Below are 16,308 nucleotides of genomic sequence, written 5' to 3' on the forward strand. Positions count from 1 at the left end.
GGGGCGGGGTTGGGAGGGCGCGCATGCGCGGCGGAGCAGTGCGACGGCGGAGCGGCGGGGGAGCGCCGGTACCGGACGCAGGTAGGAGGCGCCGAGGCGGCGGGTGGGCGTTTCTCCCGCCTGAGCGCTGGCCCCGCTTTGTCTCCCCGCCTGTAGTGTGGCGGGGTGACGGACCCTTTGCTCGCTCAGTAAGGTGCTTCGCGTAGGGTGGGAGAAACACTACCCCGCCAGTGGGGGCGCCTTTGCGGGGAAGGGGGGTCCCCCCTTCCCTGCAGTGGTAGAGCCCTGGCGGATACTGCTCTCTATTATGGTGGGTGATCCCACTTTGGGCCGGGGGGTGCCGTCGCTCCCTGGTGCCAGTGCCCGCGGTCTCGGTGCTGGAGCCGGTGGGGTCTGGCACCGCCTCTTCTCCCGGAGCGTGCCGCGGGTCACTGGTGTCCCTGTTACGCCTTCCCCTCACCTGGCACGCTTCAACCCACCGCCATGGAGCCCGCGGGAGAGCCCAGCAGGGAAGGATGGCAGTGCCTCTAGCAGGCCTCCCCTCAGCGCGGAGGGTCCCTGCGGATGGGGCACAGGGGTGGCAGCGCTGCTTGGGCATGTCCCAAATCAGGGTGTCCCCATCTCCAGCCTGGCTCCCTGCGCTCCTGTCCTGCATGTGGGACGTCAGCATCACAGCTGGTGACCCAGTCAGTGGCGTGCGGCCTTGTGGCTGCAGTGGGACGGTGGCTTTGGGAGGTTTGAATGGGTGAAGAGACTCCCTGCTCCTGGGAAGCTGTGTAGCTGAAATTCCTGGTGGCTGCATTTGGCAGAATGGTAAAAGTTGCTCCTCACTTGGAGTTTCCTGTTAAGTCTTAACAAAGAACGGTAATCCCATCTTGTAGCTCCTTTCAACCAACTCTTGGGGCTTGTTTTCAATTATTATTTCAAATTTACTTCTATTTTTGTAACTTGAGGCCAGAGTTGCCTGGCAATGGTTCTCATCCTAGTGCTGTGAGGTTCACTACAAGATTAGAGCTTATATTGACAGCAGATGATCAGGAACAAGTTTTTTAATACTTCTAACACACTTCCTTTGCACTGTAAAACAATGAATTCTTTAGACACAGGATGTTGCGTGTTGTTAAGGTAAAAGCCTTGCCAAGTTCCGAGGCAGTGAGATCTGCCCAGTTATCTCTATATTGACAAACCTTGTGTTCTTCTTAGGGAATGAGATCTGATTGAACAAGATTGCTCAGCTGGAGCCCAGCTCCATGGAAGCTCCCAGCTGGTTCAAGGTGCTAATTGTCCGCGTGGCAGTTGTGTTTGCGTGTATGAACTCAGCAGGAGCGATGGAAGCACATGATTGCTTGTAATAAGAAGGATATTACTTAACCTCATGATGCACAGTTGTCAGTGATTGTTGAATTGGTAAACGCTACTGGGAAACACCCTCATGACCTCTTTCTCTCATGTTTCCATGCCTAATCCAGGTGATTTCAAAGGTTTCATTGCTTTACCCATCAGATACCAGGCTGCTGGGAGCCTGCTGTTGGGGTGTTTGTTCATGTTTCACACAGGACTGTGTTTAGTGTTCTCTCAAGAGTCCTTGTTACTAAAGGGATTATCTGAGGGTGTTAGAAGCGTTTCAGAAGTATGGAGTAGAGAAACTGAGAGCCGTGGAGCTATATTAATCTCTAAAATGGTGTACAAGATCAAAGTTGAGTCAGAGGAGCCTAAATTTTGTGAAGTGTGTGTCTAGGAAGGAGCTTTCCTGGGATAGAAATAGGATTTTGAGTGGTATCTTTTAGTTTAAATGGGGATTCTTTTGTTTTCATTCATTCAAATAGCTCTGTGGAGGGATTTCTCATTTTACTGACAAAGTTCTGCCAGAATCCAGGTGAGATGAGGGTCCTCTGAGATGTCTTGTGTTGTGGAGGTGTCCTGGAATACCGTGTGCAGGAGGAAAGGAGAGTGCAGAACCTGGTCTGTGCTCCCAAAATGGGCTCATCACTGGTGGATAACCCTGACCAAAGAAGGTTATCCATGACTGTCACTTGCAGGCTCTGGGAGGAATTGATGTGCCCAGCACCAGGTGTTTTGCTGGGGCAGGGCATCTGTTCTTTCACAGGTGCAGCTCCAGCCCAGCTTCGTGTGAATGGGGCTGGACGACCAGCAGCCCAGTCCCATATAGCTGTGACAAATGTCTATAAATAGGGTTTTCTCTCAGGTGGTTTTCCAGCTGCTGGGTGGATTTAGTGTGTGGCAGTTGCAGAGATACAGAGCTGGTGCATTTTGCCCACTGTTAGTAAGCCCCTCAAAACCCAAGCACAGACATATCCTGAAGTATTATTTGGGATATTCGAGCCTGCATTACCCACACAGGGGAGAATGAATACAGAGTCATCCTGATACTGCAGTCAGGTCTGCAGATGGCTGTTTCAGGTTGCTGAGTGGCAATTTCAGCACATAAAAATCATCTGGCCCTGCTTAAAAGGCCAGTTTGAGCCAAGATTCACATGTATGGCTCTGCTGCTGGCTCAGTACAAGTGGCTTCAGCTGTGGAAGGCTGGAGCTCAGCCTTGTTGTGATGCCAAAGCATTGCCGAATCACCATGGGACAGGAGGACTCGTGAATCCAGCTGTGAGCTGGCGAGGAACTTAGAGCAGATGTGTGAGCCCCAAGCTGTGGTGTGTTCCAGACACAGCTGTATGCCAGCACTCTCTAACAAAAGCAGTGCTTTCCTGGTAGCCAGTATTCCAACATCCTCCTCAGGAAGATAAGATCTGTGGACGTCACTGGCAGGAGCCAGATGTCAAATGCGGAGGAGGAAGTTTCTCAAATAAAGACTCGTTGCTCTTTAATTTATGAGTTTGCTGCTTTATGACTGTGTTAGAGGTTCAGTATGAATGAATGATAGCTATTCCCTCCTGCAGCTTCTTTTCCCATTACTTCTAATACAGTCCTATGTTGAAAAGTTCTGACATACTCCATGAGGAATTCTCCATCCCAAGGAAAAGGTTATGAAAATACCAGTGTGACAATAACACAAGTGCTTTGGGTGTAGAAGTAAAATCTGCTTTTTACAGACAACTGTGATTTGTGTTCTTTTTTTTTAAACTGCACATTTGCAGATGAGGAGGGAAAAAATACTTATCAAATGACCTAATGACTGTCCTAGCAAAAATGACATCACTTGCAAGTATCAGCTGGCTGGAGAGGTTGCACATCTGTAAGGGAGTGATGAAGAGGCAGAAAGAAAGGAAGTGGAATTTTACCCTCTTTGAACAGTGCTTTAGCATTTATATGACAAAATGAGGTGTCTCTGGAAACTTCAACAGCTGTGGTTTATGCAACATGCTTAGTGAAGCACCTTTTGGATGGGGAAAAGCATGAAGTGCTGCACTAATGGATAGCAAAGACAAGCCTAGGATAAGAATCACCCTAAGGGGTCACACTGCTGGTCTCTCCCCATATCCTGCCCCACGGTGGCAGCAGGAGATGCTGTTTAGGGGAAGGAGCATATGAGTCTGGGCACCATTTGTGGCCTTTCCACTTGTCTACCCCCATCCTGCACAGCTAGTTTGAGGTGGCCAGAGGGGATTTCCCTGCCTTGTTCCCTTTAGTAGCTGTTTTCCTTGAATTTGTCTAATCCTTTGGTCCTGCTGCCCAGCTCTCTAATATCCTTTGGTAATGAATGTCAGGTGTTTACTACCTGCCTGGTAAAAAATACTTTTGTGTGCTTTAGGCTAACTTCCTGCTAGATACAGTGAGTGTTCCCAGTTCTTGTGTCCTGACAGTTCCATGAGGGGGCCCAGTACTCTGGTATCTTCTTCCGCTCTTCAATCACTCCTCCACAGAAGGCTTTTGGTGAGAGACAAAGGACTTATCTCTGGGACAGTTGCCTTAACGCTCCCTTCTTCTTAACCTTTGTCTTTACTCATCATGATTCCTTTCCAATTCTTGACCATACAAAATGAAATTTCCCCTTGAGGCTTGTCTGTCTTTAATTATGTCTATAAAGGCTCATTGTCTGGCTGAATTCCCTTCCAAGCAATGTCTTCCGTTTTTCTGGCCATGAGTTTTGGCCTGGCAGGGATGCAGAATGGTGTCTGAGCTCCACAAGGGCTCTGCAGTTGGATCCAGTTGAGGTCTAGTGCTTTGGCTGGGAATGGAACCGAGGTGCAGTTTCAATCTAGTGATGTAATTGATTGGAACAAATGCTGTTCCTGCTCCTTCTGAACTAGTTATGAGGAATTCCTTGGCCTAGGCAGAGCAGATGGTTATTTTTACTTTTTGCTTTTCTAATCTTGCCTAGAAGTGGTCAGACTCATGGCTTCAGGGAAATGCTGAATGGGACTGGTGTTTCATCAGGTTTCGTACCCAGACATTTATTCTTCTGCTTGATTTCCTGCTTGGATTTGCTGCAGCTGGTGTTGCAAGCCCATGAGACTAGTGTGGTGGTAGATTCTTATTTCTTATGTGTTCAGTCTTATGCCACATTACAATGATGTATCTGAGTTGGGTGAGTGGAGACCCTGGAGGTCTGAAACAGGAGTGTCACACAGCACTTTATCTTGCTTTTGAGAGTGCCAAGATAACAACCTTGTCACCCTTCATGTGTGTGTGCTGTGAACAGGGCTTCTCATGATGGCATGGGCTGGAGAAGCTGTCTTGTACTGATTTAAGAAAACCTTGTGTTTCATATAAGTGCCTTGTGTTATGTCTTGGTCTGTAACAACTTAAGTGTGAGAGAGCTCAGCCTGAAATGTACAAGAGAACATTTCTGGCCCCACCTCCTGGCCATGAGCTCCAGTCAATGCAGGTGTGAGGAGTACTCCTCTCACACTCAGCCCCTTGTGAACATACAGCAACTTGTTCTGGTCTAAGGCTGCTGTGTTTTATTTCTGTGTATATTGCTGTCCAGCCAAAGCATCTTTATTTCAGATGATGGTCCTAAGATTTAGACCACTTCAAGACAAACTGGACAACTGCTATGGCACTTCTGGTCACTTCTATTGCATGATGGCAGCATGCCTGCTGCAGTCGTGTTCTGGTCGTGTCTCTTCATGTCAGAAAGCAGCAGCATGCTCACCATAAATAACTCCTGTCTGAGCCAGCCCAGGTGCAGTCAGCTGTGACTGCCTGGGGAAAGCATTGTGCACATGTGAGGTTACATCACAGCTGGTGTCGTTTTTATTTGGGTAAAAATTTACATTTGTACCTAAAAATACCCGTGACTAGGTGTGTTTTCTGAAGGCTTTGTAGTTTGCAGCTATCTAACTTGATTCCTCCTGTGACCTTGCCTTTAAAGAGCTGGATTAATTGTCTACTTACTGGATAACAAAGAACATTACAGGGTAAAGGACAGGGCAGTCTGCTCAGGAGGAGGCAGTCATACCCCCAGGAGCCCACAGCCTGGCTTCAGCTTAATGAAACAGCTTTAGTGCAGCTTCTAGTCTCTTAAATCCCCTCTAATCCACTTTGTAGCAGCTCATCAAAACAATATGAATTCTGATCTGTGCAGAAAAAGATTTACCAATTAACTTGATTCATGTTTTACTTCATTTAAGAAAAGGGATCTGTTTTCATTTTATTTTATTCTTTTTTTCTCTCCTGCAGGAGCAACAATGGATTGGCCCCAACAAAGATGTAGTAGGTGTTGGGAGAAGACATCTCACCTGAAATGGAGGTGATTGAAGGAGCTGAACACTGACTGCACCAACATGGGGCTGCACCTGCTGGCTTGTGTTTTCCACTTGCCCACTGCAGTGATCTACGGGTCTCTGTCGCTCTTTGTTTCCATTCTGCACAACGTGTTCCTCCTGTACTATGTGGATACCTTCGTCTCTGTCTACAAGATTGATAAACTGTCCTTTTGGATAGGAGAGGTTAGTTTTTTTCCATTGGCTTCTGCACTCTTTAAGTAGGAAACTCTGAAACAAAGACTGCTCCTTGCTAGAAATGTGAAAACTGTTAGTTATAGCAGTGTTCCCTTTTGGGAGAGGGAGCAAAGGAGCCTTCCAAGTGCTAACTCAGGCTTTTCAGTTTTTCCCACTTCAACAAAAATACAACAAAGTGGGACAGAAAATGCAGAGACTTAGTTCTTAAGACTGCCTTTCCTCTGGAGACGTTGGGGTGTTTCACAGGCAGTGAAAACCACTGCCCTTACTGCCAGTTGCCCCAAACAGGGGCAGCATTACAGCGGTGATGGGCCAGGGAAGGTGTGCTGGAACAGTTCCTGCTGGTGGCTCACTGTGCCAGCTCAGCACTGCTTGCTGTGGTGACAGAAGGGAGCTGTCCTGTGGTTTGTATCACTGTCCTGTTTTCTTTCCTAGACAGTGTTTCTGATCTGGAACAGCCTCAATGACCCTCTGTTTGGCTGGCTGAGTGACCGAGTGTTCCTTAGCACACAGCAGTAAGTGAAGTTCTGCTTCCAGAAGAGTCTGGAAAGTTGTTTAGTCCCTGGGGAAGCTTTAAAATGATGGCGTGGGAATAGCCTATTGGGCATGGAACTCTTAAATATCTCATTTTCATGCCATCTTTGAAGTTCAGTGCTCATAAATATTGTTTCAGTACTTGACTATATAGAGAAAGTCACACACACCTATTGGGTGGATATGACCCTAACCCTTAACAGTCATAAGTGGTGCAGAACCTAAAATATGGGCATCTAAAATCTCAAGCCCCTGCTATATGAGCAAGGCTCTTAATAGGGTGTTAGAGAGTGTCTGTACATGGTTTAGGAGGCACAAGGGGGAAAATTACATTTATTTCCACAGGGAATATCTCAGACCAGTTGTTCCTGAACTCTGTAGGATGGGAGCTGAGGCAAGACAGCTCTGTATTGTTGGCCATTAGCATTTCTCATGTATTTACATTAACATTTTAATGAAAATTATGGTGTGGCTTCCTGCAACTAGTAAAGACTCATGAAAATAGTTTACATTGTGCAAATTGCAGACAGTACAGCACTGTTAGGGAGAGAAATGCTCTCAAGAAAAAAAAAAATCCCTTTTCTTTTTGGCCTTCTTAAACCTGTATTTTCAGTGTATTCACTATAAGCTGAGAAGGTGTCTGATGTGGGTGGTTGTTACTTGAGCAAAAGCTGTGTTTGTGTCTATGCCACTTGCATGACTTCCTTGGAGAGGAAGAATATGTGATCATGTAGGGTTTTGTCCAGGTACCTAAAATTCTTTTTTTTTTTTGTTCTGTTCCAGGGCAGGAGCAGAGATTTCCTCTCCTGAAGTAGTTCTGAAGAGGCTCAGAGCACTAAGCCACAATGGCCCTCTCTTTGCCATTTCTTTCCTGGCTTTCTGGGTTGCCTGGGCTCATCCTGGTGTTCAGTTCCTCCTTTGCCTTTGCATGTATGACAGCTTTCTCACCATGGTTGACCTTCATCACAATGCCTTGCTTGCAGACCTGGCTGTTTCAGCAAAAGACAGGACTAGCCTCAACTTCTACTGCTCCCTCTTCAGTGCCATAGGCTCCCTGTCTGTTTTCATGTCCTATGCAGTGTGGAACAAGGAGGATTTCTTTTCCTTTCGCATATTTTGCGTCCTGCTGGCCCTCTGCTCCATTGTTGGTTTCACCCTGTCCACACAGCTGCTCCGCCAGCGGTTTCAGGCTGATGGGAAAGCAAAATGGGACCAGGAATCAGCCCTGAAAGAGTAAGGGTCATGAATTCTCAGCAGGGACAAATACTTGGCATAAATCTGCAGCAAACTAAATGTGTGAGAAAGTCCAGGATGAGGCAGAAGTTACTTATCTCTGGTTATTGTCTATTGATAACAGTTTTTAGGATCAGCTGTCACACTGGCTCCTCTGAAAATAGAACAAAACTGTCTTGTGTCAGCCCTAGTCCAAACTGGAGGCAGAGGCCTAATCTGATATATGGCCATCCAGTGTTTGGAAGATGAAATGAGTTCATGTCTAGAGCACCCAGTGGATCCTGTGAGTGGTAAAATGTCAGAAGCAGCTTATGAAAGCATTCCTGCTTGAGCGTGAGACCATATTTCTGCCCATGCCCTATGCAGTTGGACAAGTGAATGTCTCTCCCTGTTACTCTCTTCAGCTGCCTGATAGTGTCTGGGCTGTTGGTAGGTCACACCAAGCTGATTTTCCCTGTTCAGCTCCTTCTTCGGGTTGCTTCATTTGTCATCTCTTGTTATGAGCTGCCAGCGTTAATGCTGTAGTAGCAGCAGATCCTGATGAGCTCTGCCAACTGAGCTTACTGCAGAGACCTGGGAGAGGAACCTATGTACAGTGAATTGGTTGATAAGAGAAGATGGCATTTCTGGACAAAAATGTGAATTTTGTGTTAAGAAGACAGATGTTCTTTGGGAGACATGTTGCCTGTGCTTCTTACTAGCAATAAGCGATCATTGTTGTAGACTCCACTGTTTTGATTGGTCCAGGAAGAGGAAAGGTTGGGGTGGAAGCTGAGGAGAGACAGCTCTGCATCTACATGGGGAGAGCTGGGGACTCTTGTCTTGGTGTGAGGGAGTTATGGTTGCTTTTTATCCCTCCTTTTCCTTTAGGCTGTACATTGAGAAACTCTCCGTCCCCCAGGAGAAGAGGATCACCCTGGCAGAGTATCTCCAACAGCTCTCCCGGCATCGCAACTTCCTCTGGTTTGTCTGCATGAATCTTGTCCAGGTAGGCACAGAAGTGACACACTGCCATTCAGAGGATGAGCACTGGCTGTTTGAGATGGGTGATTCAGCAGTGTGTGAGTTCCCCAGGAAGGGCAGAAATGTTTCCAGCACTCACTTTCTCTTGGAGCCTCCTGTGCATGCTGGCTGATTCAGCAGCTGGTAGCCACTCTCCCTGCTTGTGACCGAGGATACTTCCTGAGCAAGGTGTGGGGTGCTCCTTGCTCTCCCTGCAGCATAGGCTGGGTTGTGGGGACTGACTGAGCTCTGTGCAGCCCATGTGGGATGCAGAAGCACAGGGCCTGGCTCACAGAGGGATGAGTTCAGGAGTGCTGTTTGCTGGCGTGGCTGTCAGCACAGTCTCCTTTCCCTTTCCGTTTTCCTGAGGCTCACATCAATATACTTGCTGTCCAGCTGGATCCATCTCCCAGCTGGCTTTTACCATTTCTGTTCTTCATCCTCTTCAGTGATGACTACCAAATGCGGGCAGCCTGCCCAGCTTTGTGTGCTGCAGTCATGGCTCCCTGGGGTTCCCTCAGTTCCTCAGGCAGGCTCTTGATGCTGGTCTGCATCTTTGTGTTCAAGCCTCAGTGCCTTACCAATGTCCTCCTGCCCGCTGCCTCCTCCCTCCTGCCATGCCACTGTCTTCCCCAAAGCCTCGTGGTCAGTGCTGTCACCTGCTGGCCCTGTCTGCCCCAGCAGCACTGTGCTGTACAGCTGGGCAGTGGGGCTGACTTTGGGCACAAAGTGGGTGTGGCTGATGGCCTTGCAGCTCTGCCATCTCAGCCTGCAGTGTTGGAAATGCCACAGCCAATTCTTGTGCTGCTGAAGTACTCCAGGCCTATCCTGCATGATCCTTTGGCATGGGGCTTCTAGGACAGCAGAGCTCAGAGCGCTGTTAGCTTTTTCTGTTCTTTCTCACTGCTGTTCCTGCTGACCAGCTCATCTGCATGCTGCCTTCACAGGTTTTTCACTGCCATTTTAACAGCAACTTCTTCCCTCTGTTCCTGGAACACCTGCTGTCAGACCAGATCTCTGTCTCTACTGGATCCTTCCTGCTTGGTGAGTTTCAGGTGGGACTGGAGAGAGCAGCTGAGTTACGTAGGACCTCGCCTGAATCTGGGTTTGCTCTTCCCAAACTCCATCTGGGTAGGGGTGTGTTCACATGCAGGACTCTGGGCTATAAGATTCACACATGCACGCACCCCACATATTTCCCTGGGACCTCTGAGTTGTCCTTCCTGGGCACAGAAGTAACTTGGAGCCTTTTTTAGTAAGGATGAGCCTGGTGTGCTGGACACCAGACTCCAAAGAGGTATTGCTCTGTGCACTAGAGGCTGCAGATAGTGTTCCCAGGATGCAGCAGAGTACACAGCCCTGAATTTTGTCGCTTCTGCAGCATATGGACCGTTTCCAAGCTGCCAGAGATACGTAGGCATTGGTCCTAGAGTTACCCTGGGAGGGTTCTGTACGGGCCAGGTCTGGTCAGGCAGTCCTGTCTCTCTAATTTCTGCTCCGGCACTGAGTTGCAGCCTCTGCATGACACTTATCAGGTCTTTTCGTCCTTCCTCTCCATGAGGTTGATGGAAGAAGGTCTCCCTCTGTAGGAAAGTGTGTGCTGTGCCACAAAGCCATGGAATAAATCTGCTGCAGCCTTCTGTAAATGCAGGGGAGCTACTCTGTATTGTCCGGCTGACAACAGCCAACCTTGCTGTCTCTCAGTATCATGTTGGGGGTGTGATGGAAAGTGAAACTCCATCAAACTGTTTGTGCCTTTGTCTCTGCTCAGGTGTTTCCTACATTGCCCCCCATCTCAACAACCTGTACTTCCTGTCGCTCTGCCGCCGCTGTGGGGTTTACGCTGTGGTGCGAGGACTCTTCTTCCTGAAGCTGGCTCTGAGTGTTGTCATGCTGCTGGCAGGACCTGATCAGGTGTATCTGCTCTGCATCTTCATTGCCAGGTAGGCAAGCAGCAGTCACTTCCCCTGCCCTCTGCCTCTTGGGAAGCAAAATGAGTTGTCCCTGTTTTAAGAGCAGTGGAAGACAGGGAACAGGGGGCAGGATCATACATAAGCCATGTGGTTTCCAGCTCTGACAGCACATGGGACAGGTCACTGCAGAATCCACAGGCTGCCCTGCTGCAGTGAGAGAGGCAGTGATGTTCAGGAGGTCACATACCAGCAGGGCTGGTGGCAGCCTGCACCTGCCTTTGCCAGCCTGCTGAGAGCTTCTCTCCTCCTCTGCAGCCCTTGGTGTGTGCTGCAGGTGCCTGTGAGCCACAGGCCCAGTGTGTCCTGTCCCCAGGCCTGTCTGACCTGTGTAGCAGGTCAGGACTGATCTGAGGTATCACTGCAAGGTACAAAGTCTTATTGATAGTGGTGTTCCTCTCCTGTAACCAGGGCTTCTGAAATTCTTATTTCAAGTGTGGGGAAACCTTTTTCACCCTTGCCATTTTTTTCTGATCTGTCACATTTTCCTGTCATTTCTTGATAGCCCTAATCAGTGCTTTGCGTGTTGTTCTGCAGCAACCGCGTGTTCACAGAAGGGACCTGTAAGTTACTCAACCTGGTGGTCACTGACTTGGTGGACGAGGACCTAGTCCTGAACCGCAGGAAGCAGGCAGCCTCAGCCCTGCTCTTTGGGATGGTGGCTCTGGTCACCAAGCCAGGCCAGACCTTCGCCCCTCTGATCGGCACCTGGCTGCTCTGTGCGTACACAGGTAAGGGTGCTCCTGGGGAAAGCAGTGGAGCAGGACAGGGCAGACCTGTGAGTTCAGTGTCTGGCACCTTGTGCTGTGCTCTGGGTGGGTGCAGAGGGCTCTTCAGTTGCTAACCTGTGCCTGGTCTCTGCATCTCCATGGCTGATCACCCAAAGAGAATGGACAAAGGTTCATCTCCACTGCCCCATTCTCACAAACTCTTCTCTGACACCAGGCTACGACATCTTCCAGCGCAACCCCCTGAACGTGGTGAGTGCCCAACCGAAGCTGGAGTCTGCTGCAGCCTTGGAGCCAACTCTTCGCCAGGGCTGCTTTTACCTCCTGGTCTTTGTGCCCATCACATGTGCCCTGCTGCAGCTGCTCAGCTGGTCACAGTTCAGCCTGCATGGGAAGCGGCTGCAGGTGGTGAAGGCTCAGCGGCAGAGCCTGACACAGGGCCAAGCACCAGAGGTCAAAACAATCTAAGGGTGCCTGAGACCCCAGGATGCTGCTGGTTCCAAGCTGGTGCTGGAGGGCAGGCAAAGGGCAGGGATGGTGGGCTGAGAGAGCCTGATGTTCATGGTTCAGCTGTGAAATGCTGTGATGCCAGTGTTTACTTATTCCAAATGGTGGTCCCTGGGGAAGGCAAAGAGGTTCAGCATGTAAGGGGCCTGAGATAGATCACTTGATCTCAGGAGCAAGAACATTTTATCCCAGCCTGTCCCAAGGAGCAGAGAGCTGATCATTCCAGCAAAGAGGTGCTGGATTACAGGTGCAAGAAACAGACACATCCCCAATGCACTTCTGTGTGCTGGGCATGGCTCTGGGGAGCCACAGCCTGTCCAGCTGAACAAGAGGAGACTGTGCAGGGAGTCCTTCTTTGCTGGAGCCTTGCAGTCCTGGGGAGTGGAGTGGGAGGCTCCTGAGGGACCAAGTGACCAAGGGAATGATTGCCAAACAGGAGCAGGGATGAGAGGACCTGGAAGGCCTTTCCCAGTAACTGGTACAACCCTCCCACTTGCAGTGCTGTGGTTCTTGGACCAAATCTGCTCTTAAGCATTTGTTGTTCCCAGGACAATATCCTGCACAGCCAGGATCTGCTGGGTGTGCTGTTTTATGCTGACGTTCCCTCCTCTGTGGCCTTGTAGAGGAAGTTGATGCTGGGCTTGAACTGAGTTCAGAGCCTTGAGCTGTATCATTTCACTGGGCATCCCACTGCATGTGTTAATCCCTCCTCTCCTCTCCATAGTCCCTTCTACTCAATGCTGTCATACAGCTGTACCATGAGCCCCCTCCCATTCTGGGCAAGATCAGGGAACCAACCCCTAATCCAGTCCCAGGAAGTGCCTCCCTGCCCAGGGCAATCCCAGGTGGCCTGGTGAGGCAGCCTGGCACCCTCCCGTCTTGCAGGAGAGCACAGCCTGGAGGAGATACCAGGTCTTGCTTTTGTGCCTTTGATTCCTCTTTGGAGGCTGTCTGTCACAGTACAGGGCATCACATTACCCCTGTGGGGAGGGGCAGACACCTCAGCTCCTCTGCGCTTGAAACAGTGCCCAGGTTAGCTCATCTCACCTGGCTGCTGAGCCAGGGACCCAAGGAGAGCAGGTGCTTTGGTTTCCCTGGTTTTGGCTGGGAGCAGGTGGACAGGTAATGACCAAAGGGGTCCCTGAGGCAAGGGAGTGACTCCTCAATCCCTGTGCTGTTTGGGAGATGTGCCAAAAGCCTGTGCCTGCGTGCTGCACGAGAGGGGCTTGGCAGGCAGTGTTTGGAAGCTGTTGCATGTTGAGGGCTGTTCTTTGTTTAGTGCCAGGTTCCCTCTGGGTCTCAGCCCACCAACCTGCCACCTTGCCTCAGGACATGGCTGCCTTCTCTCTTGGACCAAGACATTCCTGCCATGAGGCTGCTCTAGTTCTTAATGGTTCAATCATAAGTTATTTGTGCAACTTCTAACCAAGTTTGAGAATGATTCTCCATTTCATAAATTAAAGATGATTTTTTTCTGAATTGCTTCATGATTTTCTTCTAGCTAGTGGCTCTAGCCTGGCTGGGTGGATGCAGTGCTGTAGGGACAGCTATGGCTGGGTGGAGACAAGGGGACAGCTCCATCTCCATAAAACTGCACTGAGGCTTGGCTGTTTTTGCAGGGGACAGAGGGGATCACCTGCCTTTGAAGGAAGGTTTCACTTACCCCTGCAGCTTTGGAAGGCCCCAGAGTTAAGTCTGTCCTGTTCCTCCACCAGCAGCTGCTGGGGACAAAACAGGACAGTCACAGCACTGGGCACTGTGCCACCTTCCCAGGGCCCACACTATCAGCACAGCTGTACTCACTGCTCTCTCTACAAACACCTGGGCTGGCACCAGCTCTTATCACAACAGCAGTGGCATCACCCTTGCTGAGCCAAGGCTGCCCTGTTCCAGCCTTTCACCTGTCTGCAGTGACAGAAGTCTCAGGAATAACACATATAAAAGAGAGTAGATTTGGACACCATGGCTGCAGCCCAGGAATTTTCTCCCACAAAAGCCAGGCCAGGAATGCAATCCTGGACCAAAGATGGTGTCTCCTTGCAGAGTCTGGCCAGCAACAATTCTGTACAGGCAAGAGAACACAAGTTACCTACTTAAAATTGCAAATGTGGGAAGAGGAGGCCAGAAGGCTTGAGTGTTGTATATGAATGACTTTATTTAAGTATGCTGGGCACCACCAGGCAACATGGTTTGGACAGTGTGCAAGGGAACAGTCAGGCAGACCAAACAAATGCTAGACTGGAGACAGCACCGTCCTGCCCCGTCACTGCAGCTTACAAAATGGAGCACTGCTGCTGCAAGGCCAGCGGAGGGGCTGGGGGGTGGAGCACTGCCTGGGGCACACAGTAATGGAACCCAGAGGAATTTGCTGGAATTCCTCTCTGTGTCCTGCAGCAAGAACAGAACCACTTTCCAAGCAGAAGCCTGAGCATTGATGGCTTTTTTTCTGACAGGTTCTTGCTTAAAAAACAGTCTGCTCTGATGGGAGGAAGGGAACAAGCAGACTGGCCTCAGCTTGGAGGCCAGTCCACCCACCTGCCTAAAGCCTCTCCAAACCCATGGGTAAGCCCCAAGAACATGGTTCCTGCAGTGGCAACTGTATGCTGCTTACATTCATCTCAGCTGGGGCAGTGCACTGGCCTTTCCCTCACCTCTGTGGCAATCCTCCAGCTTTTACCCTGTCTCTGCACCTAAGAGTGACTCCAAGGTGATGTGTGGCAATGAACAGAAAGGAGAGAAACAGGGAGGAACTGCCACCAAACAGCTCCAGCTCCATTGCTACTGCCATGTTCTGCAGAAAACTAATGGGGAAAAAAAGAGAGCACCAAATAATGCACAAGTAAAACCAGAACAGTGGCATGCCCCAACACCAGCAGGCAGGCTGCCCAGGGCTGTTAGAGCAGTACAAGCAAAGCAGCCGCCAGGTGAGCAGAAAGGCACCGCAGTGTAGCGGAACAGAGCCAACAGGACAGCTTCCTGCTCACAAACCTGCCACTCACACCCACCTCCCAGTGCCCTTTACTGTCCTCTCCCCTAGTGCATTCCCAATGAGCAGCAAGGCCCCACAGAGCAGGGATTGGGTGGTGCTGAAGGGCTGGCCTTCTGCTAAGCATGGGTGCTGTGCGCAGTGTGAACATCGAGCAGCGGGCAGCTGGGCAGGTATTCAAAGAAGACCCAAAGCATAATTCCCAGGTGCTGTGGTCAGTATTTGAGAGATCCTCAGACATTTCAATAAATAAAACAATTCTTACATTACAATGCACCTTCCCAATTGTTATTTTGCCCCAGAATGGATAAAGTACACAAGAGTTACGCCTGGCTGTGAATACATGCTCCCTTTGCCCTGACATGGCAGGAAGGAGGGAAACAGCCTTGACTCTTACAAAGAACACGAGAAGTCAGCACTGTAAGTCTTGGCAGGTTGAGGGGGAACACGCAAGTGCTTTCACGCCCATTCCGGGGTACTTGCTTCCAGAGGAGAAAAGGTATTTAAAACAAGGTACGAGAGAATAACCGTCTAGTACAATGATAGCTGATTAGATTTGCTTTGTTCTACTCCATGCAATACAAACTAAGTCCTATCGCCAACTTCTCCAGCTGTGGTGCAGACCCCACATCAGGCTAAGAAGTTACACACTCATACACACAAACACACCAAAACAGTGGGGGCAAATGGACTTAACTGTTGAGAATGTGCTTTCTCTTAATAAAAAATATATTAAAAACAACTTCAAAAACCTACTGATGGTGAAGACACTGCTGAAGGAGGAAGTAGCTATGGGGCCTCAGCTACGTCTTTCCAGACAATCCAGGCATTGCAGTCAGGCTGACTAAAGCCTGCACAAGCAGTCTGCAGTGGTTGGCTCCCTTCTGGCTTGCCAGGCAGTTTCTATAAGCTGTTCCCTTTGTTTTTTGCTTATTTGTTCTACAATGACAGATGTGACTGTGATACAGAAAATAAGGGACTGAAATGAAAAAGGAATGGGCCATTCTGGAGAAATTTAGATTTGTGTTTTCTCCTTTCCATTTAAAAAAACAAAAAAAAACCAAAAAAAAACAAAACAAAAGAAGAAGTTAGTAGTACTAATACAACCCTCCTGCTGCTGTTGTCTTTGCTCAGTGACATCGGGGCATGCTGGCGCACACACACACACACAGGCAGCTCTCAGACACTCGGACTCAGAAAAGCGAGTTTAAGTGAGTCTTCGGAGGAGACTGAGGACAGGTCCCAGGGCTAAAAGGTTTTTCGGTGGATGGCACGAGCTCCATCTTCTTCATATTCCTTTTTTGAAACCCACATTTTCTTAAAGGTGTCCAGAGAGGCCAGGATAGAGCCACTAGAGAGAGACAGGCATGTTATGGGTTACAGGAAAATGCTGGGGGTACTCTCACAGTATCTCTGCAGAGATGGGCTGTTTCTAGTGTGACACTTCCCCATGACAAAGGTGCCTAGGC

At 49.5% G+C, this 16,308-nt stretch overlaps 2 protein-coding genes across 3 annotated transcripts in view; one reads left to right on the forward strand and one right to left on the reverse strand.

Annotated features, from left to right (window-relative positions):
• Nucleotides 1-15,923, forward strand: MFSD13A (major facilitator superfamily domain containing 13A). 2 transcript variants are annotated; one of them, XM_056495666.1, is made up of 9 exons: nt 1-81; nt 5,599-5,867; nt 6,315-6,394; nt 7,197-7,646; nt 8,517-8,634; nt 9,596-9,692; nt 10,420-10,591; nt 11,156-11,349; nt 11,564-15,923. In XM_056495666.1, exons 2-9 carry the CDS (start codon nt 5,703-5,705, stop codon nt 11,812-11,814), a joined length of 1,527 nt encoding a protein of 508 aa, XP_056351641.1. In that variant the 5' UTR covers nt 1-81; nt 5,599-5,702; the 3' UTR covers nt 11,815-15,923. The 2 variants fall into 2 exon arrangements, with proteins under 2 accessions (XP_056351641.1, XP_056351642.1); XM_056495667.1 differs by having other exon boundaries at nt 78-193; nt 11,564-13,332.
• The window catches only part of ACTR1A (actin related protein 1A), a 14,790-nt gene continuing 12,470 nt past the window's right edge, over nt 13,989-16,308 (reverse strand). The window contains exon 11 of the mRNA XM_056495668.1: nt 13,989-16,190. Coding sequence (XP_056351643.1) covers nt 16,088-16,190 — 103 coding nt within the window. The 3' untranslated portion in view covers nt 13,989-16,087. The remainder of the gene's footprint in view (nt 16,191-16,308) is intronic.

Source organism: Oenanthe melanoleuca, chromosome 6, assembly GCF_029582105.1.
Source record: "Oenanthe melanoleuca isolate GR-GAL-2019-014 chromosome 6, OMel1.0, whole genome shotgun sequence".
In the NCBI taxonomy this organism is placed as follows: Eukaryota; Metazoa; Chordata; class Aves; order Passeriformes; family Muscicapidae; genus Oenanthe; species Oenanthe melanoleuca.